This window comes from Chlamydotis macqueenii, chromosome 6 (genome assembly GCF_036417535.1).
Source record: "Chlamydotis macqueenii isolate bChlMac1 chromosome 6, bChlMac1.mat, whole genome shotgun sequence".
Taxonomy (NCBI): Eukaryota; Metazoa; Chordata; class Aves; order Otidiformes; family Otididae; genus Chlamydotis; species Chlamydotis macqueenii.
Window position 1 is genome coordinate 26,474,093 of NC_141561.1, and position 27,193 is coordinate 26,501,285.

At 37.0% G+C, this 27,193-nt stretch overlaps 1 protein-coding gene across 1 annotated transcript in view; it reads right to left on the reverse strand.

The window, feature by feature from the left end:
* Positions 1-27,193, reverse strand: part of CERKL (CERK like autophagy regulator) — a 57,443-nt gene that overhangs the window by 28,361 nt on the left and 1,889 nt on the right. Inside the window, exon 2 of the mRNA XM_086751128.1 lies at positions 3,417-3,659. Within this exon, the coding sequence (XP_086607254.1) occupies positions 3,417-3,659 (243 nt within the window). The remainder of the gene's footprint in view (positions 1-3,416; positions 3,660-27,193) is intronic.

Below are 27,193 nucleotides of genomic sequence, written 5' to 3' on the forward strand. Positions count from 1 at the left end.
ACCATATTTACTGTCTTCTGTTAGTTTACACAGTTTTCAAGTAAAACTTTTGCAAATCAACTGTTAATAAGTCTTATCTTGCTAAAAAAAAATTTTAAAAAATTGATACACATTGATAATTATGCATTTCTCCTTCATTTCTGGGCCTGTCTTAACCCTTTAAGAAAGACCAGGTATTTGTATGCAAAGAGGATTTTAAAGTAAACAGTGAATTCCACTGACACAGTATGTCCATGGTTACATGCCCATAAGTCCAGTATAAAAAGATGCAATGTATAAATGGAAATCACTGAGAGTCAAGTGTACAACAGGTCTGACATGAGATCAACAGCACACTAGAATCTGTCTAAGCTGCCATTTGGGGCTTTCTAAGAGGCTGTTCAGAACGAAGGCCCCACAGGTGCATGCCTCAAGATGGCAGTGGCTATCTTACATCAGTTTAACAAATACGCGCTATACAGAAGATCACAGTTTTCCTGAAGACTATATCATTGAGCAAGCCCTTCATATCTAACTGGAATGCATCTGAGGAGCAGCAACATTATGCCAAAAATAAGAACTTAATTAAAAGTGAGAAGACGGTATAGTACATGTGTTTTGTTACCCTATCACACATACACAAAACGCCATAATAGCAGCCATTCTGACTAAATTCAAAACAACTACATTATATCTGTGTGCTCACTTATATGATGACAGGCTTCACAAAAAATTATAGCCTAGTTAGACCTTGAATTGAAGTAGTCTGAATACAAATTCAAAGCAACAGAGGATACTCGCTATGAAGACAGTAGGAATGAATAGGAAAAAAAAAAAATCACGCAAGAAACGTTCACATCAGACTCAAAACAGACAGTAAAATGGAAATTGTGTACATGGTATTTCAGAAAAAAAAAAAAAAAAAATCTTCACTAGAATAAATCTTCAGATAAAACTCTAGCTTATACCATCACTATTAAACCTGCTATTGTTGTTCCTTAATTAATGTATGTACATAAAAATCCAAAAACCTGTCAAAGAGCAAGGTAAACAAATAGAAATTGCATTTCTTTTCAAAGGAGACACACCTTTTAGTAATATTTAGCCATTTTGACAAATAAAAGTATGTTTACAGACAGCCAAACCCAAATGTATACACTCCACTTTGGTAAATCACCTTATTTTAATCTGCTCCAGCCTAGAAGCAATAAAAAAAACCTTCAAGTAAATAATGCAGCAGTTAATGAAAATTTACTTTGTGATCAGATCGAGTAGAAAAAAAAAAAGACATGCGCTTAAATTTTGACTGTTTTGAGAAGGATGAAATTTTAACTTTATCCTGCAGTCCGTAAGGAAACCAAAAAGGAGCCAATTTGAGTTCATTACAAAGATGTCAGCAGCACTATTACAAATAAATGCTGGGGCAAAAACTGTGAAAATTCATCACTGTTTCAAGCAGAGGTATATCCATGTGCCTTTTGAGATTTCAGTTACTGAGGAATCAACAGAACTTATCTGTATTTTCTACTTTTAGTCCAGCCTTGAATCCCACTGGAGACTTCCTATCAGTGTCTGGTACATTTTAAATCAGAAGACTTTTTTTTTAGTTATACCATTACTACACCATCACTGTCTGAATTACAGGTAATGTGTCTCTGTCACATCAAATGCAGAAATGCTGCTGCTTTTTGCTGATTTTCTGGATAGAAACGCAGTTTGAACATCTACTCAGACTTAAAATGTAACAGCGTGAAAACAACTTTTATTGCAATTACAGAACTTAAAAAATATACACATTAGCAAATGATATTTTGGGGGCTATGTTTGGTTATTTTTTTTCCCCTCTGAGTCCTGATTATTCCTGAAATAAAAGGCAAGGAGAAAAATGTACAAATTAGAGGATCAAGAAAAACCTGCTGAAGGTTTGAGCTTCTGAAGAAAGACTGAAGCTGAAAGAAGAACTAGAAACAGCAACATTGCACAGAATTCTTTTTTTCAGGTTCAGGTGGCTTCCAGTTACAAAGCTACAAAACAGAGACTGCACCTCGAAGCCAAGGCAACCTGAGCAAGAGACACTGCAGCTTTTCTTCTGTGAACATATGGTATCACTGCTCCTGATGGACAGAGGGTAATCTGGGAACAAAACAGACATTTGCTCCTTATGCAAATGTCCTTGCCTTTATGAGGAGCTGGAGATCTGCAAGAATCTTGGCACTTCTGTAGATTTAGTTATTTTGTGATAAAGTCTTTCAAAAAGGGGCAAGGGAAGGCACTTTTTATTGTACATTTTCATTTGGAAAATCCAAAGCATATGGTAAGCAAACAACGTAAGAAGGCACCATTAATAACACATTATTTCACTCTCTCTAATATCTGCTTTTGTCAAATTCACTTTACCAGAACACCACTATAAATCACGATTGAAAGTGTTGTTACAAACACTACAGATGTGTAAGATTTGAATTCTGTAATCTGGCTCAGTTGGAGTTTTAAGAGTCTATTACAAGATGGATTGTTTTTCTTCTGTAATAAACAAACTCATTTGCTATAGTCTGTAAACAGAGACATTTTGGAGCTAAATCAGAGAGTTCAGTTTGCTTGGGGATTTTTTGTTGTTTTAAATCACAAGTGTGTTACATTCTGTGTCTTTCCAACACTGCTAGTATTAAATTACAGTGAAAGGGCTTGGTTTGTTGGCTTTTACCCCCCTAAATGGTGAATAATTTTTTTCTAAAATTTGATATAGCTTCCATGAAAAAATGCAACTATCATTGGTTAAACAAAGTATCCTGAAACTGGCATTAGTTCAGGCAAACACAGAAGAATATTTTTATAACCAAGAATTGCCTCTCATCACTAGCTAGTGTCAATGCATTTTGTACCAAATTATACAATAAGAGTCCTACAGAACCTTAAGAACAGTTCCACCTGTGAACTCATGAAGAAATGGAAAGCATCTCCCATTAGCCTCTTAAAGAATCTGCAGGTTTCAAGTGGGAGCTCCTAAACAGTCACTGGGAAGTCCCTGAAGAGTTTCCAGGACTGCAACCACTGTAGTACCATCAGATGTGCTGCAATTCTGAGTGAAAACATCCACAGTACTTTCTATTTCTTTAAGAAACAGATTTCCCAGAATACTCTTCAGTCAGAATACAGTAAGCTACTTTTTTTCAGTAGCTTACAAAACATTTCCAAAAAGTAGCACCAATTTGTTTAATTTTCACAGATGCATTAGTGAATTATTGTAACTTTCCTAAATTTTATACTTTACCATGTAAAACTTCGGTATTAAACAAAATTTTCCAGCAACAACATTTGTATCTTTGTGCCTTAATTTCCACAGGTAAAATATTTTTCTAAGCTTCACTCAACCTCATGTATTGCCAATAGAAACAAATCTGAAATAATAATTACATCAACCCCAATTAAGTGCTTACCATTCAAAATTTCCTTTAGATGTCTAAACCATAACTGACAATGATCTTCACTTAAGTTATTTAAATGGATAGCACAGTCCGTTAGTTTATTTTCTTCTTTATTCAAACATTTAAAAATTGTGATACCCAACAAAGTACCACCTTTTTTCTGTCCTACAAAACGACGACGTTTTAGTTTTACTGAAAATACATCTTTCATTTCAATAATCTCCTCTTCAGCCTGTAAAACCATACTGGAATCACCTGTAGGAAAAAAAAAATAAACAAGAAGTGTTAACAATATGATTAGGAGTAATATCTAAAAAATTATAGAGTTATGGCTTCTTGTCTAGCTTCATTTGTTGCATCTCTTCATGCCTATATCAAAACTTAATGCATATCATTTGCCTCAATCACTGGTCTTACATTTTACTAACTTTCTGTTATTTAGGTTAGGTATCCAACTATACAAACGGCACAATTTCAAATAAATTGCTAAGAATTGCTATTTAATCCCTTTCCTGATATTAAAAATAATAATAATAATAAAATTGCAGTCGCTAAGAACAGTGAACCACCTTTTTTGTGTGTGCATTTGCGTTCAAAAAGCAAATTCTTCATTGTATTCTCCTAAATCATAACTCTCAGAGATCAGAAAGTGTCGTATGATCCAAGCTGACCATATGCCAAATTTATTTTTTCACTTGATACAACTGTGCCTTTTGGGTTTAGACTAGCAACATATCAGAAAATAGTTAAGCAAAAATAAACAAGAAGTGTGTCACCCATCTTAGCTTTAGTTTTCAAGTTACGAATGTACTTTAGAAGACAAGAAAAAGTTTCAAAAGTTCTTGTGACAGTTCAAGACCCTGAGCCCAAAGGAGATTTGAGTTAGGCTGGAACGCTTAAGTGAAGGTTTTCTAATCTCGGGGCTGTTATGCACATGGACCCTGTGGGTGCAGGCACTGTCACTTCAACACCACTAGCTCCAAATGCCTTTTGGAGATGGTTCAACTGCACCATTGTGGTACAGGTTTCTGCTTTTTCTGCTCTCTTGAGCTGTAAAACACCCAATTCCTCAAAGACAAAGTGAAAAACACAGACTGAAGGGAAAATGTCATCATTTCTGTAGGTGTGTCATACTCTGGACACAAAAAGTTTCTGTTTTCTTTGTAATTGCAGTAGATCTGATATGTTAGACCAGTAAAGGTCCCTTTGCAGCCCAAGGCAAGAAAAGCTAGAAACCAGAAACATTTTCCAAATTTATCAACAGCTCAATCAAGTGGTTTCTCAAGAGTGAAAGCCATAACATATTCTGTTTGATGACTATTTGCTGCATGCTGTACTGAAGTGCCAGGGAGAAGCTGCAAAACACTACTGTAACTGTCTTCCTGGAGAAGATGGACAGCACAGCAAGTGTGAGACTGCAAAATCAAGTATCACCTATTTCATTACACCACATTCAGATACAGCTTGAAGAACCATAGAAACTATAGAAATACTGAACAGTACAAAAGCATCATCCTCAAGTTTTAAATTGTAGAAGAAATATTGAACTAGCTAGTAGGGTTAGGACATCCGATTTTTACTAAAGTAGAAAAGAAATATGCATAAAACTCCCTATATATTCTATAATTTTCACATACCATTTTTATGGAAAATAAAATCATCGTAAACACAGTAAATTTTTATAAAACTATTCAAATAAAGAAAATTTAAGTCACAAGCTACATTTATGAAATATTTCTAATATGTGATAACAACCAAGTTTAATTTTAAGACAAATTACATATTGGATTAGACACTTTTTTAACTTCAAAAACCCTGTTGGTTCGTTAGTATCATATTGGTTATCGCTAGCTGTTTCAGGACATTAACTGTCCTCTCACATTACTTACAAAGATATTGGGTACCATCTGTTCTTGCAGGAGATTTAAGTATACATCTATTAGATATCATGCTATTTATTTAATTCAGGACCCACTTCCCATTGTTGTATCTTCTGAAAAAAAGTCAATTTAATTACAAGGAATAAAGATAATCTGTTCTACCAGGCTGCCGTGTCATCATGAGAGCAGAGAGGAAACCTGTACAAAGTAGGTTACAGGCGTTAGGAAGAGTCAAACTAACAGTACTTAACATTTAACAAAGATCTAACAAAACCAGAATATATGGCACTTTAAAAAAATTACTATAAGCCAAGGGCTTGTCTAAATCAATCTCAGCACATCTGTCTGATGTAGAGCGTAAACAGGATTAGAGTTGGATTTATCTGCTTGACGCTAATTGTACTCACAGTTTCTGCACATGTCCACTTTTTTTTTTCCAAATAAAGCATGAAAAAAAAAGCCTGCCTGGATATACGGATTTCTAGGAAGTTTCATGCCCCTATTTATCCTCTCTCTGATTTCAAGAAATTACATTACCCTAAATTTTTCCTATTTATGGTAGTCTAATTCCTTATTTAACAAAAAATTATGTCTAAATACACCACACTGAGCTAAATCAAAGGGTGAGGGACTAATTCACTCAAATACAGTATAATTGCAAATAGCAACTCAAATTTTAATTAGTTAAGAGTGCTAAACTAGGCTTTAAACAAATAGATTACCTCATGTTTACAACAAAACTAATGAAAACATACACAAAGCAGTAGAACAGTTTGAGAACACAAAGAGAACTGTGTTATTAAAATATAAATGCCAACAATTCAACAGCAAAAGGTTTATTGGACTCTTTTTCTACAACAGAGGCCCAAAATCTAGAAGTGGTATTTGAGGACTTAATTTCTATAACAAATTTCTGGAGTACCTGGGAAATGGTAGAAAATATATGTGAAATGTGGCAGCATAATTCAGGTACAAGAATTGGATGTGAAGGTAAATGTGTTATACTCCCTTGGTCCTAAACTCTTCCTATGATCTTTGGCAAGACATCTAGCCTCACTTAACTATATTTAATAGATAAATCTTACACATCTAAGGCTCTCTCTCCCATTACACCCTCAAAGATTACTTCATTAATAGTTGATTGCTGTAGCTGAGTGCAGTGTAACATAATAGAAATACTTAGAAACAAAAAGCATCAAGACTATACCAAAGAAAGTACAGTGATCAACAGTAGTTATTCTAGAACTGCTTACAGATCATCTTACACTGCATGAACACTATTTTCAAAATAACCATGCAAGCTATACAATAAAATTTAACTGTATTAAGATAAAACCAAAAAGGAAATAAATAGAATAAAAAAATGAAATTCCTTTTGACAGTATGTCTACAAACTCAGGCTTAGGAATATTTTAAATTAATATAATAACTAATGCATTTAAAACAGCAATTATTCACTCATTAACTATTAAATTCATTTTCCCTTACTGTAGTCTGCAAAGTAGCATGCAATCGATTCATAAGACCTCTACAGATCTTTCATCTACAACTGTGATTAAGAAGGACTGGCAATGAGATATATAAAGGAGCAAGTAAGATCGTTCTTGCCAGAAGAGCAGAGGATCACCGTAGAGCTCGTCAGGCTATTTAACATTAATTTAAAGACTCTAAATCTGAGACAGAAAAGCTATTTTCAGAACATATGAATTTTGAAGGGTTTTTTATTTCAAAATGACAGGTCATGCAGCACCTTTGGCAACATTTGATGCTATGCCTTTTACTATCTTCTGCGAGCTGAGAAAGCAAAATTGCACTTTCTGCTTGCCAAGAGTATCAAACAGTAAGCTGAGGAGAAGAAGGTACAGCAAGGGGCTGGTTTTTCTTTGAAGATCACCTTTACACTACTCTAGTCCCTGTACACGGTGTTGTAAGAGAAGCATAACACAACCAAGGCCCTAGTCTAGAAAAACGTTTCTCAGACTGTATAATTATATCCTCAGGAACAGCAGTTGTTCAGGAAGTCCTACAAAGTACTGCAGAGATGCATCACGGTTCCTCCAGAGTTGGAGGCTAAAAGCAGAGTGTAAACTACTAACTTCATGTTTTAATGGCAGCTATTCACTTGCAGCAACAGCTGTATTCCTTCAGGGCAGAAAATTGAGCTTAAAAACATCTGATAGGAATACAACCAATTTTCATTCTCCTCTAGAGAACCTGAGGGTAAAGTGATGTATCCTGCCAAACCAATGCCATACCTTGCCACTAATCCTTCTCCCAATACACACACCTACCCTCACTCACCTGCCACGACTGTGTAGTGCAGCCCTTTTCCTTATGTCTGGCACTTGGCAAAACCAAACTAAGTCAATTCAACTCCCTACAGTAACATAGGTTGTCCACTTTTCTGCTGACAAGCTGTTTAATATAATCAATTCAACACGAGTCCTACAAAACTAGAGATGCTTCAAAGTGGTAAGAAGATACACAGCAGGGAAGAAGGAAGGACTGGGACTGTCTCCTTTCATCAGCAGGAAGACAACATGGTTTGACTGTGTGTTTTCACTTCCAATTGCTAACTCCCCAAAGATCACACACATAGATCAACAAGAGTCAGCAAGAACTGATAAAGATGCACAATGGTTTCTCCTAATTTTTCAGAACTCTATTTATATCTTATCATTTTAAAAAAAATATTATTCTCAGAATAAAACTGCACTTTGTAAACTTACAATGCCATATTGTTAGTTTTGCTGGATAGGACACACTATTTTAATACAGCAGTAAAAGGCATTATTTGCTATTCCAGCTTAGAGAAGTCATTTTATTTTAAACTACTATCATAGTAGTAGAGATAACTATCTCTAAAAATAAGATTATTATGAAGAATAATTGTTATACTAAAAAAAATTCTTGAACAAATTTGTAATTCAGGCTCCATTTTTTTCAACTCAAACTCAGCCAAAAAAAGAGTCCCAAACAAAAAAACCACCCAGTAATTTTCCAGTGCAAATCCCAGATCATGGAATAAAGGCTTACACCTGATAACAGAAATTCCATTATTTTATTTTTCTCCTTAGAAATTCTTTAAAAAGACAAAATGTAGTAAATACAATAATATAAAACTGGCTTTAATCATCTTGTGCAAATGTCAATACATTCTATGAAAAGTAAAATTTTTTTTATTCTTTGCTCTGGGTATTCCTTGACCATTTTACTGTAGTCATAGGATAGGTAAACACATCTAAACCTGCAACCTTTCATCCTCCCCTCTTGTCTGTCTCTGCATTTCAAACTGCTCTTTCCCCCAAGATCCTTTGACCAGCTGTTTCCAATCCCTGTTCTCCACCGTATCTTTTAAAAATTCTTCTGAACATCCTCATCAAGCCTCAAGGGCTGTTGCAGATACACACCCCTGTGCCTAGCATCATATAATCACAGCAACTGCATGAAGAGCAGCTTCAGGGGACATTTGGTGTAGTCCTTAAGTCCTGAGTTGGACCATGCTCAAGGACTTAAAACGTGGGCAAGTTTGACTACACCTTCAAAAGACGGCAATAGGCAAATTTGTTACAAAAGACAACCAAACTACCTAGTTCTGGCTGAACCAAAAAGAAAGATGTTACTGGCAACAGGCAGAGCAAACACGGGAACAGTTCAGTTAATCCCATGCCATAAGGGCATAGTTTCATACAGTTCAGAGGTCATCTTTGCTGGTGCTGACTCCACCTGGAGATGAAGCAGACCTGGGGACTTCCCCTCTCAGCATGACTAGATCTGAGGAATAACACTGGCACCCAGCGTCCTGGGTCTCCATGATGCCCAGCAGGCCATGGACAAGGCTCTTCTTTTAATGAGGCTCACTAGCTTTCACTAATGTCTTTTTCCATCTCTGTTTCAAAGCAGTGAAATATCTTGCTTATTAATCACAGGCTAATGGCAGAACTTTGTCAGAAAAACATACAAAAACTCATGGTTTTAAAAGAAGCCAAATAGCTTCTTGAATAAATACCTTCATGGAAAAGTGTAATTAAAGCTTAGCACAAGGCCTAATGCTGTTACAGATGAGAAGCATCACCTTAAGGAAGAGTTTTCCCTTCATTCTCCAACAAACAATTTGAGGGAAGATGATTAAATGAAAAATAATCCCCCTAACAAAAAGATCTACTGAGAATAATGCCATACAGAACAACACTGCTAGCTGAAAGGAAGTGAGGCAGACAGCGAGTGATTCCGAACCTGAAGGACTTGAGGGGATGCATGCAGCAAAGCCTTTGATTTTTAATAATTACATTTTCTCATTAACACCACACCAAGAAAGAGGTCACTGAAAATAAATTTACTATAGAAAGCTCTACATTTTGTTAAGAGTATGGCCCACATACTGCCTAATTTCATAATAAGAATGGAAAAGCAGCAGCAAATCTTTCAAGTGCATGAAACTTTTGGGCTCTTCATGTGGTAAGTGAAAGGAGTTATGTAGCAAACTTCAGAGTAACAACAGGGTAACAAACATCAATGATTCTCATCATTTCGTAAAACCTCTGCAAACACAAGCATCAGATCAAATGGCTAGTTTTACAATACAACCATCATTTAGTCCAATTCATTAAGAGAGAGATATTTCTGAAATAAAATAGAAGACTGGGATCTAATGGCTTACGTTATTTAATACCATGGGCTAGCAGAGCTGAAAGATACCAAAGAATCCCCAAAGAGAAAACGTGAGCTTAATTTTACATTCCTTAAAAAAAAAATCTCTACACATACACACTGTTTTGTACCCACTAATTTATGTCACAATCAAGGCAATTACTTCTGTCATTTCAGAAAATAAAGGGAGTAGGGAATCAAAATAGCTTCTTCTGGCCACATGATATCACTGAGTTTGATTATCTACAAGTTAATAATTAGTCCTAGTTGGACTCTTACTGGCACGAGATTTGCTTTAGCCTCAAATACAGATTTACAAACCATCCATACTGCTAAATATCAGTGGCTTGCTTTCAGGGAACTCAACGTACCTCAAATGTCTGAATTTCAGTCTTTTCTGGAAAACATTTTCAAGCCAACATTTTCTTCAGGAGAGAACAGACACACCTCATTCTAAACACAGGACAATTTCCTTCCATAAGCTATTAGTAATTCATGTATATTAGCAATTCATGCTTTTAGGTATTGAAGCATAGCTACCAGCTGCCAGATAAATTCGTCCATAAACTCCTCATTGATCAACAGCTACATGTTTGGCTTTATCCTCATTGATCTTTAGTCTATTTTTTTAGGAGCTTTCTTCATAAATTCAGCCATCCTTTCTATCATTCTATCGGCACCCTCTACATTAGCCCAAGGGTAAGAGATGGCAACAGCACCACCAGAGTCCTCTGACAAGCGTAAAACCCTTCCCTCACCCCAACGCTCTTCAGCTCAGCTGCCACATAGGAATAGGAAGAATGTAAGCTACACCACTTTGCCTGCAGGGATGAACGAATCCTATTTTATTCACGTACACCACACTTGTAACAGACTTAAAAGAAAAGCAACAAAAAACTCCACAGAATTTTGTTCAATGATCTGTATAATATACATGGCTTTTTCTCCTTCCTCTTAGGGGAGTTGTTTGTATTTCTCTAACTTCATAAAATACTTCAGCATATTAAAAATATACTTTATACTACATGAGGTATATATAGTACAAAAATTACTTAGAACACAACGCAAAATTTAAGGTATACTTAGTCAACTATGCAGTGTACAAATGAGCCCTTCATATAAAGAGAAAGCCTACAAAATGCAATATTCCAGAAGCTTTCTGGTATTACAATTATTGTTATCATATAGAATTGACTACATTTGCAGTCATGCATAATCCTGTGACTAAGGAAATTACATCCTCAGATTTTCATCAATTTTAAAATCTTGGTTTTAGCTTAACACTCTGACAAATCTCCCACAAAAGATTTGATACCAATATGATGTGACACAACTGAACCAAACCTTAATTTCACTCACAGTAAGAAATCACAGGATTAAGTAACACTGTGCAGTCTTTTAGAAAAGTTTATTGCTTCCAGATGGATGCAAGTTTCCTTTCAGCACTGATTGTATCTTCTGTACACAGGGTGCCAAAGTTACTATAAATATAGACAAAAGCAGTTATAAAGATAAATTAATAAAATATTGACATAAACAGGCTCATACAATACTGCCTTTCTCCAGAAAGTAAGGAGAACTACATTAGAGTGATGTGCGTATCACAAATGTCCAACAGAAAAACATGTACACCCTTTTTAGAAATTACAGCTCATATATGAACAAGCACAAATTTACAAGGTATCCATAAAATGACTTCTAATTCAAACTGTGTGTTCTTTGCCCCATGTTGTGTAGTGCCATGTGTTTCACTGCATGGTGCACACTACCAAGATGTCCACCTGTGCCCATGTATCTGCGCAGCAAGCTAAGTATATGTTTACTTCGGTTAGCAGCAGAACTGTTGAATACACACTGCAATACACTTACGTGGAAATAAAACTAAAATCGTAAATAACAAATATCTTTAAGCTAATTTAAATTTCAAACTATGTATATAAGACAGCTGATAAAGTATATCAACAGCTCTACAAGATGTTTTCCAGAAAAAAATATTTCTGGGGAATATCTGATTAGACTATAAGAAAGCTACATATAATACTACTTTGCAAATCAAAATACATTTCAAAATGATCAGGTAAAGCCAGTACTTTGAGTTGTTTTACTATTTTATGTTGTTATATGGTTCAGGACTTATAACAATAAATGGTAATGGTCATTTAAAACAGATTATTTGGAATTTTCATGAGATTCTCAAAAATCAAAAGATCTTCATCTTCTTTTTGGCTTGTGTAATAACCAGAGCATAAAGTAGAATAAGCTACTGCATTTTAAAGAATATACAAAATCCATAAAATGCTTTGTGAATAAAATTTTAGCAGTAAGTACCATTAAATTCAAAATTAACCATCAGCATAGAAATAACTTTCACTTTTACATCAAACTGCATTATTATACTAAGTTACACACAGTAATCTACTTATTTTCTGACAGACATATCAACTGCTTCAAAACAGAGCCACTAGTCAAAAAGACACCAACCAAAAAACCACCCCCAAATTTCCCATGCTGTATGCTTTGCATCCATGTGTGTACCAACATTTTCAAACAAGCAGTCTCCTATCTATTTTAGCAAATTCCTTGACATCTCCCACCTACTCCTCTTAACTCCAGTATGGTAACTGTAGCTACATATCACATTTACATGTCTATTCCTAATTGCAGTCTATTCCTAATCCTAGTACCAAGAAGTACTAAAATCAAACAGAAAGACTACTCATCAATGTATTAAAAAAAACCCCTAATTTCAGGTGACTTTTCATTGTTGAAGAAACTCATATCAGATGACAAAGATACAACTCAAACTTCTCATAATACATATGAATTTTTACTCCCCCAAACTTTTAAATGCTAGCATTACACCAAACAGACACATATGTATAGGGATTACCACTATGAGGTTGAAGTAATTATCTTACTTGCAGATCTTAAGAATTTTTCTCTCAGCATAAAAATCCTGCATATGGTTGCAGGATCAGATCATATTCGAAACACCCATACAGGAATTAACAGAGCTGCATCTTCAGGCTGTCTCCAACAGGCGCTTGTGTTACTGTTACGTGCGTAATTGTTACTATTCTATCTAAATTTTTCTGTGTTACAATATTAAACCTACCTTGCTCATTCAAAAGTAAATTGAACAAATCTGAGTTTCTACACATATCCAGCCACATGTTACAAATCAAACAATAATCTTTGACTTAGCCTTAAAGTGAACCAGTGCAAGCAAATTATTATCACCCGTGTTCAAGAATTAATTACTGTAGATATCTTGGCATACATCTTTAAGCTGTTGACATAACAAATTGATGTTTTACATTGAGGGTCATCTTCTGCCTTGCGAACAGCAGAAATCTTCTGAAAGAGATTTATGAAAAAAATACCAGCTAAGTAGACTGAAGTTGCACTTTTTCCTAATTTCAAGGCTGATTAAACTAATTACTCTTCCAGAATGGTTTGCAATGGTTTCAGACTCATATCCTATACAAGTTTAGCTGTTGTATTTGGAATTTAACTTCCCTTCTTCACAATAAAAATTAAAAAACCTAAGACTACAGTAATTATAAACATACGTATATGAGTAATATTTTCAAAGCACTTATGGCTAATACAGGTTTTCTACACAGTCTGCTACTGTATTGTAATTCTTAACAACATTTAATAAAATCAACCTCTTGATATTTTGTTAAAGAACACATTCTTTAAACTGTATCAATCCATCAATAAAAATAAGTACCTAGGCAAACTGAAGTTCAAATTCTACCAAGAATTTGCTTAATAGTGCAAATACAGATAGATTTACAGACTAGAGATGTATGTGCTTTTACATAAAATACCATTTAAATATAATTTAACCGGTTTCTGGTAGGTAAGACCAGCAACACCATATCAGAACAAAAGTCCATCTGTCCCAGTATCCTGTGTCAAACCATAGCCATAGGCAGATGCTAAGAGAAGAGAAGGAATAAAGCAAGCATTTATTTTGTTTTCCACTAATACTTTTCCACTCCCCACCTGTTTTCATTTGGGACACGCTGAACTGATTGCAGTTTCTACACATTTAACAGCACTTCAATGAGTCCTTCCGTCTCCAGCTGAATCCACTAAATCTTTCAGCATTAACAATATCCTTTGGCAGGAAGTTTCACAGTTCTCTTCCTTGCTGTACGATTGTTCCTTTTGGTTTGAGCCTGGTTTCTCTTAGCCTTATTAGATGCACCATATTTCTTATGTTGGAAGACACAAAGCCATTGCCATCTACTCTCTCCAGGTCCCATCTCAACTGCTTCCCTTTCAGACCAAGAAGTGCTGGCCTAATCCATCACTCCTATCCAGGAGCAATTTCTTACCTTTAATCACTGTCACCCCATTAACCTTCTCCAGTTCCACATACGCTTTGTTGAGAACGCCAGAACTGCACACAGTGTTCAAGATGTGGTTAAATAACCGTGGGTTTATAGCATGTACAAACATCTGGTTTAGTCTCTATTTACATCCAGAGGTGAAATCAGAAAGGCAAAAGCCCAGCTTGAATTTAACCTGGCCACTGGGGTGAAAAGGAATAAGAAACTCTTTTATAAATACATTAACAGTAAGAGGAGGACAAAGGAGAATATCCACTCTTTGCTGGATGAGGCTGGGAATGTGACCACTGAGGATAAGGAAAAGGCGGAGGTTCTGAATGCCTTCTTTACGTCTGTCTTTAAAGGTCAGACCAGTTATCCTCAGGGTACTCCTCTCTCTGACCTGGTAGTCTCTGCTGGGGAGCACGCTAACCCCCCGTGATTCTGGAAGAAACAGTCAGAGACTTACTACTCCAACTGGACTGCCACAAGTCCACGGGGCCGGATGAGATCCACCCAAGAGTGCTGAGGGAACTGGCGGAGGTGATAGCCGAGCCGCTTTCCATCATCAATCAGCGCTCCTTGTTGACTGGTGAGGTCCCGGAAGACTGGAGGATTGCCAACGTGACTCCCATTTACAAGAAAGGTTGTAAGGAGGATCCGGGGAACTACAGGCCTGTTAGCCTGACCTCGGTTACAGGGAAGGTTGTGGAACAGATAGTCTTGAGGGAGATCATGCGGCATGTGCGGGATGGCCGGGGGATCAAGCCTAGCCAGCATGGGTTCATGAAGTGCAGGTCCTGTTTTACCAACCTGATCTCCTTTTATGATCAAGGGACCCATCTGCTGGATGAGGGAAAGGCTGTTGATGTGGTCTACCTAGACTTCAGCAAAGCCTTTGACACTGTCTCCCACGGTATTCTCCTGCAGAAGCTGGCAGCCCATGGCTTGGATGGTTACACTCTTGGCTGGGTAAGGAGCTGGCTGGAGGGCCGGGCTCAGAGAGTGGTGGTGAATGGAGTTAAATCCAGCTGGCTACCAGTCACAAGTGGTATTCCCCAGGGGTCGGTGCTGGGGCCTGTCCTCTTCAATGTCTTTATTGATGATCTGGATGAGGGCATTGAGTGCACCCTCAGTAAGTTCGCAGATGACACCAAATTGGCTGGGAGTGTGGATCTGCCTGGGGGTAGCGAGGCCCTACAGAGGGATCTGGACAGGCTGGAGAGCTGGGCTGAAGCCAATGGGATGAGGTTCAACAAGACCAAATGCCGAGTCCTGCACTTCGGCCACAACAACCCCAGGCAGCGTTATAGGTTTGGGGCGGAGTGGTGGAGGACTGTGTGGAGGAAACGGACCTGGGGGTACTGATTGATGCTCGGCTGAGCATGAGCCGACAGTGTGCCCGGGTGGCCAAGAAGGCCAACGGCATCCTGGCTTGCATCAAAAACAGTGTTACTAGCAGGAACAGGGAGGTAATGGTCCCCCTGTACTCGGCACTGGTGAGGCCGCACCTCGAGTACTGTGTTCAGTTTTGGGCCCCTCACTGCAAGAAAGACATTGAGGCCCCTGGAACGCGTTCAGAGGAGGGCTACGAAGCTGGTGAGGGGTCTGGAGCACAGGCCTTATGAGGAGCAGCTGAGGGAGCTGGGATTGTTCAGTCTGGAGAAGAGGAGGCTCAGGGGAGACCTTATAGCTCTCTATAACTTCCTGAAGGGAGGTTGTAGTGAGCTAGGGGTCGGCCTTTTCTCTCGTGTAGACAGTGATAGAACTAGAGGCAATGGTTTCAAGCTGCGCCAGGGGAGATTCAGGCTGGACATTAGGAAATATTACTTCTCGGAAAGGGTAGTCAGGCACTGGAATGCACTGCCCAGGGAGGTGGTGGAGTCACCGACCACGGGGGTGTTCAAGAAACGTTTGGCTGTTGTGTTGAGGGATATGATTTAGCTGAGAAGTATTGGTGATGGTTGGACTGGATGATCTTTTAGGTCTTTTCCAATCTTGATAATTCTGTGATTCTGTGATCCTAATGATCCTTAACATAATAATCCTAACAACTGTTTAAGTGACAGATGAGATTTTCCATATAATAAACCTATGATCACATACATTAGGAATTGTTTAGCTACAGCTCCTGATCTTGATCTCAAGCTGATGGCATTCAAGTAAGGGATCAATATATTACATTATGCTTAATTATATCAACCCTGGGACTCACTGTCCCATTGCCTAGTCACATCTGTGAAACGGACGTGTCTCTGGAGCTGTGCTGTAGGACGTAACTGACAATCTCTAAATGCTTTTCCACTTCTATTGTACCAGTCCCCAAACAAAAAAATTCAGCATTACTGCCTTTCTGTGTTTATCCCATACCATTTTTTTCTCTTCTCTACTCCTTCCAGACCACATTTTTAATATACCAAAGGCACTATGAACTTTTCAGGTAGTCTTCACTCCATGAATTAGACAAAGAAAGCAAACATGAGAAACATATTTAAGAACAGCTTTCTTTTTACTGTAAGTTAATTTTATTAGTATGCTCCTGCATACAAACTAATATTGCCAAACTGTTAAACCTGCAAATGTAAAAAGCAGTAGCTGCTTTCAGCAAGAAAAAAAAAAGCATATATGTATAAATTACAATGTAAGTTCTATGTGTACATTCTACAAATGGTTTCCATAAAACAAGTGAGACCCCTGGCTTCTTATTTAGTTGTAGATGTAGGAATATATTAAATCTCTGACAAAAAAAAAAATGTACAGTAACTTGGTTTACCTCAGAGTTCTCTACTCTAGCATGTGGCTGTTTCTTGCCTGTGTTGCAATTTTAAACAAATGGTTAATTCATGAACAGAATCCAGTGCCGACCTTTGAATTTCCTGGCTTTTGTCTTTCTGGGCTGTGTAAGATGGTAGTTACTTAGATGCTTTTCAGTACGAGTAGTTGCTGCTTTATTTGAACTGTGACAATATCTCTCGTCTGTCAGTCCATACACTCAAGTGCATATAGGAAAGTATGCTTTGCGAAGCTCAAAATGCAAAGCAACAGATGTTACGTACTGCACAATTATACGTATCCTGGAAACAGATCTTTACACAGTGCAGGCAGTCCTGGGAAAACAAAATTTGACATACAAATGATGAAGTTAAGAGTAAAAGCAGTAAATACTTAGGACTAAATCTAATGCTGTTTTGCAGATACTGTTCTGAGTTTGAATAATTAAATGCTTATCATTCTATAAAACTCCCTGTTTGACAGATGTTTAAAAATCATCTTTGTATTTATATTTTTCTGTATTGTGCAGTAGAGTAGAAATAGAATAAGTGTTCTTACTTTAAAAAAAAAGGAAAATGGCTTTTTTAAAAAAAGCCTGTTATTAGAACTTAAGTTAAAATCCTTGTAAATAAATTGCTAAAACTAAATAGGAAACATTTCAGGATAACTTGCTGGCTTTCTGTGTGAAAACAGTGCATCTTTGCCTGGCTGATCTGGTGACTGTTCTGAAGATAGTTCAAACGCAGTTGCTCCTGTCCAAGCCCTCTCTCTGGTACGCTGTTTGTCGCAGGGCCTTTTGGAGACTTGTCAAACAGCTCTGTCAGGAAAGGTACTGAAAGATTTCATACTTGGATGGTTTTGGACTTCCCAAAGGCCTGCTCTGTCATATCTATGTAGTGTAACTGCGGTTGAGGCGATTAGTTAGGGGTCAAAATTATAATAGCACCAGTGAATAATGCACTAACAGTTAGATGGCTATAGATGCTGGTAACTCATGTTGATGTCAAACTTCAGAGATTTGTGATTTCATTTAGTAAATTCTGCAGTTCATACATTCCAGGGTAAACCTAAATCTATTGATATGTAACAGTAATCGGGAGAAGATTGTCTGTAGATGTCTATTTTTAAATTAGTATTATTTTTATTAAAGCAAAAAGAATGCTTCTGAATATTTTATGTGAAATGTAATGATTCTTGGTCACTTGACTGCAACACACTCATTAAACAAGGCTGTGACTAAACTAAGAATATCCTCCAGATGCTTTTCTGTTCCGTAGATCTTTTGTGATGGAGGAGTAGTAATAACTAAGGTTGCTTTAGAAAAACGATGCTTGGCAGAATAAAAGAGAAGAGAAACCTACAAATGTTTGTAGGTTGTTTTTTTTTTTTTTCTTTTTAATGCAGTACAAACAAAAATGAAATAAAAAGGAGGTTTTTTGCACTTACATTTGTTGAGTTAATTATTTAAAATATGATGGAAACAAGCAGGTGGTGTTTTTGAAATTTTGTCCCTGGGAAGGAGGAAGTTGCAGCAGATCATAAACATAATAGAATTTTCTTTCATCAAATCCCTTACAGAAAGGCTACCATACAAGAAGGCTCGTAGGAAAATTTAGACCTACAATTTTTTTTAAAATACATTTATCTTTTTTTCCTCTTTTTTTTTTTTTTTTAAAAAAACATATTTATCTGTGTCTGTTACCACTGGCAGACCATGAGAGAAAACAGCAGCTTCCATAACACTAGTAAGGAAAACTAATAATTCCTTGTAACATAAAGCCAATGGTGAGCCTGGAAAATGATTTTTAATTCTTACACAGGTTACCCTGGGATCATTTCAATAATTTGTGATCTACTCTGGTTTCTGAGCTCTAATTTTACAAAAATCCAGTGCTGTGGCTTACAGTCATGTTACAAAACCTCCAAATAAAGCGTAGCTTGAAGTATTTTCTTAGGTTTGCAACTTAAGGGCTTATTTATTTATTGCAACAATCTCAAAGTTGTTAAGAGCTATGTTGTCACCAACAGGTATACATAAAGAGCTCAACATGAGTTCTGTGCTTTGTTTTTGTTTTCTTTAATCTTTAATATTCATACAATAACATTCAATATTTGGAATTTACAATAGACACTACGATGACCTATTTTACAATATTCAGCTAGTATGACAAACAAATTTAAAAAAAATAAATTTTTCATCAAATATCCACCCATTAAAGAATAAACTGAGGATATTCTTCAATCTTGAAGCAAACCAGGAAAATTTGGAATAAAATCAGAAGTACCCTCTCAGTCTCTACATTTTTAAACACTCACTCACAAGCCTGATAAAGATACAAATACCGCTCAAGGCTTCAAACAAATGCACTCATCTCCGAGCACCAAGCTAATTCCCAAAAGATAAACTCAGCTTGTACTATTCTACACCATAAACAAGCCGCTCCTGATAACTGTATGTAAATAATGGGGATTAGGATGTTGTGTGAAACACAGCTTATTGATTCCTCTCCAAAGAAGAGCTGGTAATATTGGTAATTCTAGTATCACTGAACTTCTAGGTTTGTGGGACCATTTCTTGTTGCTCTGCTGAACTTACAGTGGGGAGGGTTATAACTCCATGAAATGCAATGGGAAAACGGTTACCTTGAGACTTTACAGGAAGCAAAATATTCTCATTCAATAGCGTATTTTTAATCTGCATACTTTGCTAATAACAAAACACATGTTCATAAAGAAATTTAGGTTCAATTAGGAAAGCCACAAACACATTTTAAATGAGTTAACTTTTTTTTTTCTTTTAGTAGCATTGTCACTGAAAAATATGAAGTCAATTACTTTCAACTTCAAAATCACCTTTGGAATTCATACAGTTTGAAGTAAAAAGGTATAACTACATGACAACACGTATCAATAAATGAAGCTAAAGAAATACCGGAAGCCTAAATATTTTTCAAAATGTTAAGACGCATGCATGCTTAAATAGTTATTTAATTTTTAAAACCGTGAACAGTATTATGTGAAAATAACTACTATTTCTACACAAGCAGACATCATACATTGGAAACAAAATAATTAGCCACTTTTCCAAATTATAAAAAAATCAACACACCATTTTTTCCTGCAGAGGGCCACAGCAAAACAATTTGCTAGTAAAATCTGAAGTCCTACAAAAAGGATTTCTGTGCTCAGGCAGAGTGCAGGAAGAGGAAATACCAGTGTCTTCAACTCTTTATAGTAACAACATAAAATCCAGTTACCCAGATAACATCTACACGTGAAAGAGAGATTATAATACGCCTTGGTAATTCATCCACAAGAAGGAGTTTCCAACACGCTAAGAACCCATTTTCAGTTGCATTTACAGGGCCGTGCCTTCCCTGCCAGCTGCAGTGCCGTACGCACAGCCGAATTTCAGTTGTGGTTGCATTTTCACTTATTGAGCTACACTTGAAAATGTGAACCTAAACTGGTGTCACTGTCCAGAGGACATTTTCCACACTTCAGTTAAAGGGAGAAAGGTTCCTAAACTGCAAGAAGGGAAAACTTCCAGAACTTCTTCCCTATTGAAACAGTTTGAGAAATACCATCCTTACACTTAGTCTGCAGACTATTTTTGAGACCACCTACACAATTGGACGAAGGAAATTCTAGTGACTTATTTCAAGTTAACAGTTAAAAAAAAAATCATTAAATGGTATTTTAAAAGGCTAATTTATTAACTTTACAGTTGCACTCAACTCTGTAGTATGTCAGAGAATGGTGAAACACAATTAACTCACAAAATTGACAGTTCATGTCTATGAGACAGGAATCAATTTAGAAAAGGATCTTAGCATAATGCAATTTTATAGCAGTCCCAGTAGTAAATGACAAAAAGGTCACATTTTGAAAGGAAACAGCAATACCACCACAAAACTAGCAGATGTTCCTAAAGGATCATCTGTACAAAAACATAAGCATATGTGAGAGAAATCCAACACTATCACAAAATCAGTTGGTGTCTAACATAATAGCAGTTCCTTATGGCAATATGGTAATACATGTATCAGATACTCAACACATTATGGTTTTTTGTCTGCACATACTGTTACAACATAAGTCATAAAAACCAGGACCACTGATTTCCCTGAAATGAAAACATTAGTTCCACAGCCCACTGAGGTTAAGGTACACAAAGACTATGCAGTTCTTCAGGTTTACCTTCTCAGATTTTCAGCCATTTAGGCTTTTTCACAAATTGTTTAAGAAGGATAAAAATATTTTTAAAGAACTAAGTGTACTGAAGTAAAAACTTCCTTCTAAAGGCAGTGCATAAAATATTTAGATATACCGAAATGAAACAGTAAACAAAAAAAGGATTTCTTCTAGCCAATACCTACTTGTTTGGTTTTTTTCAATTATTGCAACACCACCTATTATTTACCTGCTGCTCTTGTGATATACATAGGTAACAAAGATATCTACAAGGAAAGGAAAACTGTTTATTTAAGCTTTGCTTATTTTGACTCCAACAAGAGCAGATGACAGACTTTCATGCTTTATTTATATTTTGTAACTGTAAAATAAAGATAGAAATGTCTTAATCTAAGCACATCTTTTGTCAATATACAAAATAAGACAATGCAAAAGAACATCACAGTCTGAATTCTAACCCATTTATTACCATGAACAGTTACAAGATGGAGGCAAGCTGATGTGGATTTACCACAGCCAAAGACCTCCTTTGGCACCATGGTCCCCATAACTATCCCACGCAAGATGCTGCAGAGCCGCATCCCACACACAGTCCAAGGAGAGAAACAGCCGCAAAGAAAGTAGGCAGCAGTCTCAGACTCTAAGCGTCCAAGCTATTCATCAGGTTTTATATTTGTTCCCTGCAGATGTTACTAAAAAAAAAAAAAAAAACTAGGAAAGGATTCAGGAATTGCAGAGCTTCTTGGACATTTACAGAACACTACTTCTAAATGTGAGGGACTACCTGAAAGAAATCACACATTTTCCAATAAACTACACTCAAAAGTCAAGATAACTTGGCAACATTTGATGTAACAGAAAAGACACAAAGGTGCATAGCAGAGAGATACAAATTCAGGGATGATATGGTAAAACTACAAGGAAGAAAAGATTATAACAGCACCTAGAATATGAAAGAGATTTTAAAAAATATTTATCAAAGGCTGAAGAACAGCACAATTCAGAAACTGAGATACAAGATAAATGTTTAGGATAAGGGATTTGACTACTGGTTTTAATTATTGTAAAAGAATACTAATTTACATTGAGGAAGGGACTCAGCTATATAGCACTATCTCAGACGTGGAAATACGACTAGCGTGGACATCAAAGATTGGTTAGTATATCAACTTTTTTTTTTTAATATACACTTTTGTATTCTTTCCATCACACTATATAAACAAGACTATAAATTTACTCTTGTGTACCTTTGCACAGAAAGCATAGTTGAAAGAGTTAGCAATTATTCTATGAACAGGAAAATTATGGAAGTTTGATAGTATTTTTTCTTTTAAACAAACTTGCACCCTACCTCTCTTTACCTCACCACCTTATTATGTCTCCTCTGACTTTCCCTACCCTGTATCACGCATCCCTCGCGCACTATGGCACCACCTTGCATGTCTTCCCATCTGCCCAGCAACAGCTTCAGTTTCCCCTCCATTCACTAATATCACTCTCTACAGTACCCAAAAATCCCTCCCACACCTATATGGCACTTAACCAAAACCCATACACTCCCTTAATATATCAGCTCAACCTCCCCACAATTCTTGATTGCGTCTAGATTCCAACCCCTCTTTCTTCAATTGGCCTGCTCAGCAGCCAAAAACCAGCACCAGCTACGTCTGGCTTGTTACTGGTGTGCCAGCTGCCTGTTGATGCATAATACACCACGCACCCAGCCAGCCACCATCCCTTGCTCACCAGGAAAGCAGAGGAGATGAATAAAGCAGAGCATCACCTTATCTATAACAGTATATGCCAAGGCATACTTATTACATAGTACAACAGGAGAAATGAAGACAAAAAAAAAAAAAAAAAAAAAAGACACAAAAACCCACCTCATCACTGTTAGGCAAGTCTAAAATTTGCCATTTTATGGCCTATGACAGCTTTAAGATAACACAATATCACCAATAGAAATAGTTTTCCATTAAAAAGAAAAGGCCATGAACAGGAGCTATTACTTTACGTGAAAGCTAAATAAATCCTGTTATATTTCAAACTCATGTAGCATCAGAGTCCAACTCACTAACACATGCACGGTTTAACAGGTACATGAACCCAAATACATACAAATACAACTTGCAAGAGCTGGCACAGAAATTTATTTTCTGGAATAAAGATTTAAATATCTGACCTCTCTTTTTGGAGGTAGAGAATTAAAGTACATACAAAAGCCACTATTGGATGTCCAGGGCATGCTAATCCCTTTCAACATAAGCAGAGAGGTGCATAAACATGTGAAATACAAGAAAAACATCAGAAAGCTTGAAACAACGTATTTTTTTTTCCATAAACATGTAGCCATGAACTGATCTCCTGATAAAAGACACACAGAGAATCAAGATATCATGTCTAGAAATCACCTGAAATAAAGGTATCAAAATTCGTTCTTTAACTAGTATATCTCATTGCCTTAAATATTTTTAATTTTTCACAAAATGCTGTAAATTAATAAAATATTTCAGATTTGTGCAGCATTTATCTGAAAGACTTGAATTTTATGGACTTCCTTGAAAAAGATTTAAGAGCATCTTACAAGTTCAGATACCATGGGATTGTTTAAAACTGCATGCTTTCTTCCTCCGATTTACATCTTAAAGCCATCTATTAATGTGATACAAGTACATCTTATTTCAGTTACACTTCATATTTTTTATTTTCACGTCTCTCCCTTAAAATTAGTTTTCCTATTTGGACAATAGATAAGCCATTTAGAGAAATTATGCTCTCTACGTGTCAGAAATAGCATCAAAAGCTTTAAATTTCACCAATGTGGAACTTCAGTAATTCACATTTCGTACCAGCCAGTTCCCATTTCCATTATTCCTGACTGACCGATAGACTGACAGATGTCTTACTTTAGAGATCCCGAGCAGACTATTGGTATCTATTTCAGCCACATCTGTTCCTAAATAGCCCTGGCAGCAGGCCACTATGCACTCAGAATTAATTTTAAGTCCTTTATTGCTAACTCTTTCATTGTTGCAATACATTAGTGATTTTTTTCCTTATTGCTGCACTTACATAGAATATTTATAAATCTACCTTTTAGAAGAATATCAACAAGAACTATAGTATACTACAGAAAAGAACAGTATACTTAAACAACATATTGATCTTTTCTACTTCATTATGAAAATATATATCCAATAACACATTAACCTCTGGATTGCTCCAGAGATCTTACTTTCTTATTGGTCAATTAATTTAGAATATTATGTTCAATTACTTACATTTAAAAAGTAAGTTTTATCCAAGCTATTATTATCCAAATACTCAGTCCAGCCTACATGCTGTCAGCCTAAGAGAACAACTTCATATACCCTTCAGTCAAGTACACTAGACACACGACACTTACAAAGTTTTTCATAACGATCAGAAGCCTCCAGACTTCACATACCAGTAAAACACTGAGCAAGTGCCAGTCTTCAATTCCAAGTCATATTGGAAGAACAGCATAAAGAAGGCTGAATTGACACTATTTGTACTGAAACTGTTCTAAAATACAAATGATTCCTAAATTCACTGCTGTTAATGCCCTGCATGTCATTAGCTTTTAACTTTAGCCACACCAAAAAAAAAATCCACTCTGAGCATTTGTTCTTAAATGTAAATAATTTTTTTTTTTTACATCGTTCAATCATTCTTATTATCTTCTGGGAGCGTCTAAAAATGGCATATAATATTCAAATCTGTACTTAAGATAGCTTTCTCTACTATGGTTTTGAAGCAGCATTCAAAACGAGAAGCTACACAGTTTGGGGCTGGATTATTAATACAAAGAGAGAAGTCTCGATTTTTCTTAATTTCAGTGATTGTATTTGTAGCATAGGAAAGCCATATAAGAAGAAACTAGAGAAAAAAAACTAGTGCAAGCTCTACTTCTCATTGCAACATCCACTGCATTGTTAAAAGCAAGACACCATCTATGGGTCAGAGGGTATCTGGCTCCAGTGAGGCAAAAAAAAAGGCTCAGCCGCGCTGCACACCCGGGCTGTAACTGCAGCACTTCGGAGGGGGCAGCCGAGTCATGCCTCACACTGCCCAAGTTCCCTCTTGACACACTTGCTCCCTCACACTCCACAGCCAGTTGCCTGCCCAGGCCTTACTTCTGCCCAAAGCTTTGTCTTGATAGCGAACACACAAAATTCATCATGGGTCATGCTTATTTGAGAGGGGAGAAGAGGCTGCTGGGGAGGTTACTATGAGGTATGGAGAGTGAACAACAAAGAAAGCCATCAAAAATCCTCAGCGAGCACTGGTAGCCAAAAACCTCTAGGAGACAGAAGCTGCAGAAATCAAAGGGAGAGCAAAGCAGTCTGCCTGATAATCACACTGCCAAAAGCTCCACAGAAGCAGTGCAATGGGGCAGAACTATGCGTACGTGAGCGTGACATGATCAAGCCCAGGCAGAGCAGATGTCACCTGCTTGGGAGCTTTAAGTGCTATTTAGAAGCTGAAGGAGCCAATGCTGCACAAGCTACCACACGTAAGAACATACGGTGGGAACTGCCAATGACAAACGACAGCTTCAGCAAGACAGGAATGCTTTTGGGAAACTACTGGGGATGGGAGGTTAGGGAAAAGGCAAGAAAGTGACTACCTGGCAGTGCTCTGACTTGACAGACTGCGGAAGAAAAGTCTTTTCCTAAAATAAGTATTACTACAAACAAGTCCAGGCAGGAGACATTTCATTTAGCATCACTGACAAAGAGTGAAGACCTGACCTGACCTTTTAGAGCCTAAAGCAAACTGCATTTCAAAGCTTTTGTCTTGGAGAAAGTATGCTTAAGCCAAAACCCAGTGGAATAGACTTCTCCAGACAGCCATTGACCATTCTCTGTACCTACTACCAGCTCAGCCCGAGCACTGCACTGCTGTGCTTCTGTTACATCAAATGAGACTAACACAGACAGCTCCTCCCAGCACCAGTCCAGGTCCCACACTTGCAACACCCCCATGTAATTGCTACTGGGATCCAAGAACGTGTGAGACAAAAAACATTCAAGCTCCAAAATCCATATTTGACCTCTGCGAGTGCAGAAGTAAAACCATCCTGACCTACTGTATCTGAGGAGGAAGGAAAAATAGACAAGACTTTTGCTGGACTCATGTCTGTGAAGGTAACAAGCCCTACATGATGAAATTTTCAGCTCCTACTCAGCTCATCTACAGACACAGGCAGGCAGATGTAGAGACACACTGGCTGGAATGAAGGAGTCACAAGTATTCTTCTGAATGCTGCTTAGGCAGACCATTGTGTTTCCATCACAGCACGGCCAGAAGGATAGAAAGGTCTCAGAAACAACCTAATAGCTTTCCTTTTAAGATTATTTCATTCTCAAAGAGAGCATGGAACAGCCACAGATGAATAGTGGTGGCACGTACACCAAGAGAGGAATTGAAAATCCCTTTATCTTCAGTGGCAGTACTGGACATTTAAGAATTGTGAAATCCTACAGTAAAAACTCAGAGCCTACCACAGAGTTCAGGAAAAAAACAGCATTTGGAAGACACCACTGCCTTTTCCACTGAAGCTAGTAAAGAAAAGCTTTTCAGAAACCAAAACATTCAGCAGCTCAGTTCTTCATAGTACAAAACCAAATTGTCAGAGACAGAGAAGTATTGGCATACATTTAATACGTGTGCAGTAAAAGCCCGAATCCTAATATAATTGACATCAACTTGTCAGTGCTGCTTTATATAAGACCCCTGAAGTTCTGCCACCTGTAGTATGACTCACTGTAAGTATTGCATACCTTATTACCTTGCAGAACCTAAGACAGAAAAGCTCCTGATGTCTGTATGAGTAATCTAAGTGTGAAAAGATCTTACGCACAGTAGCAACTTTGGCGAGGTGGATTTTCTCAAAAAAAAAAAAAAAAAATTAAAAAACCCCCAC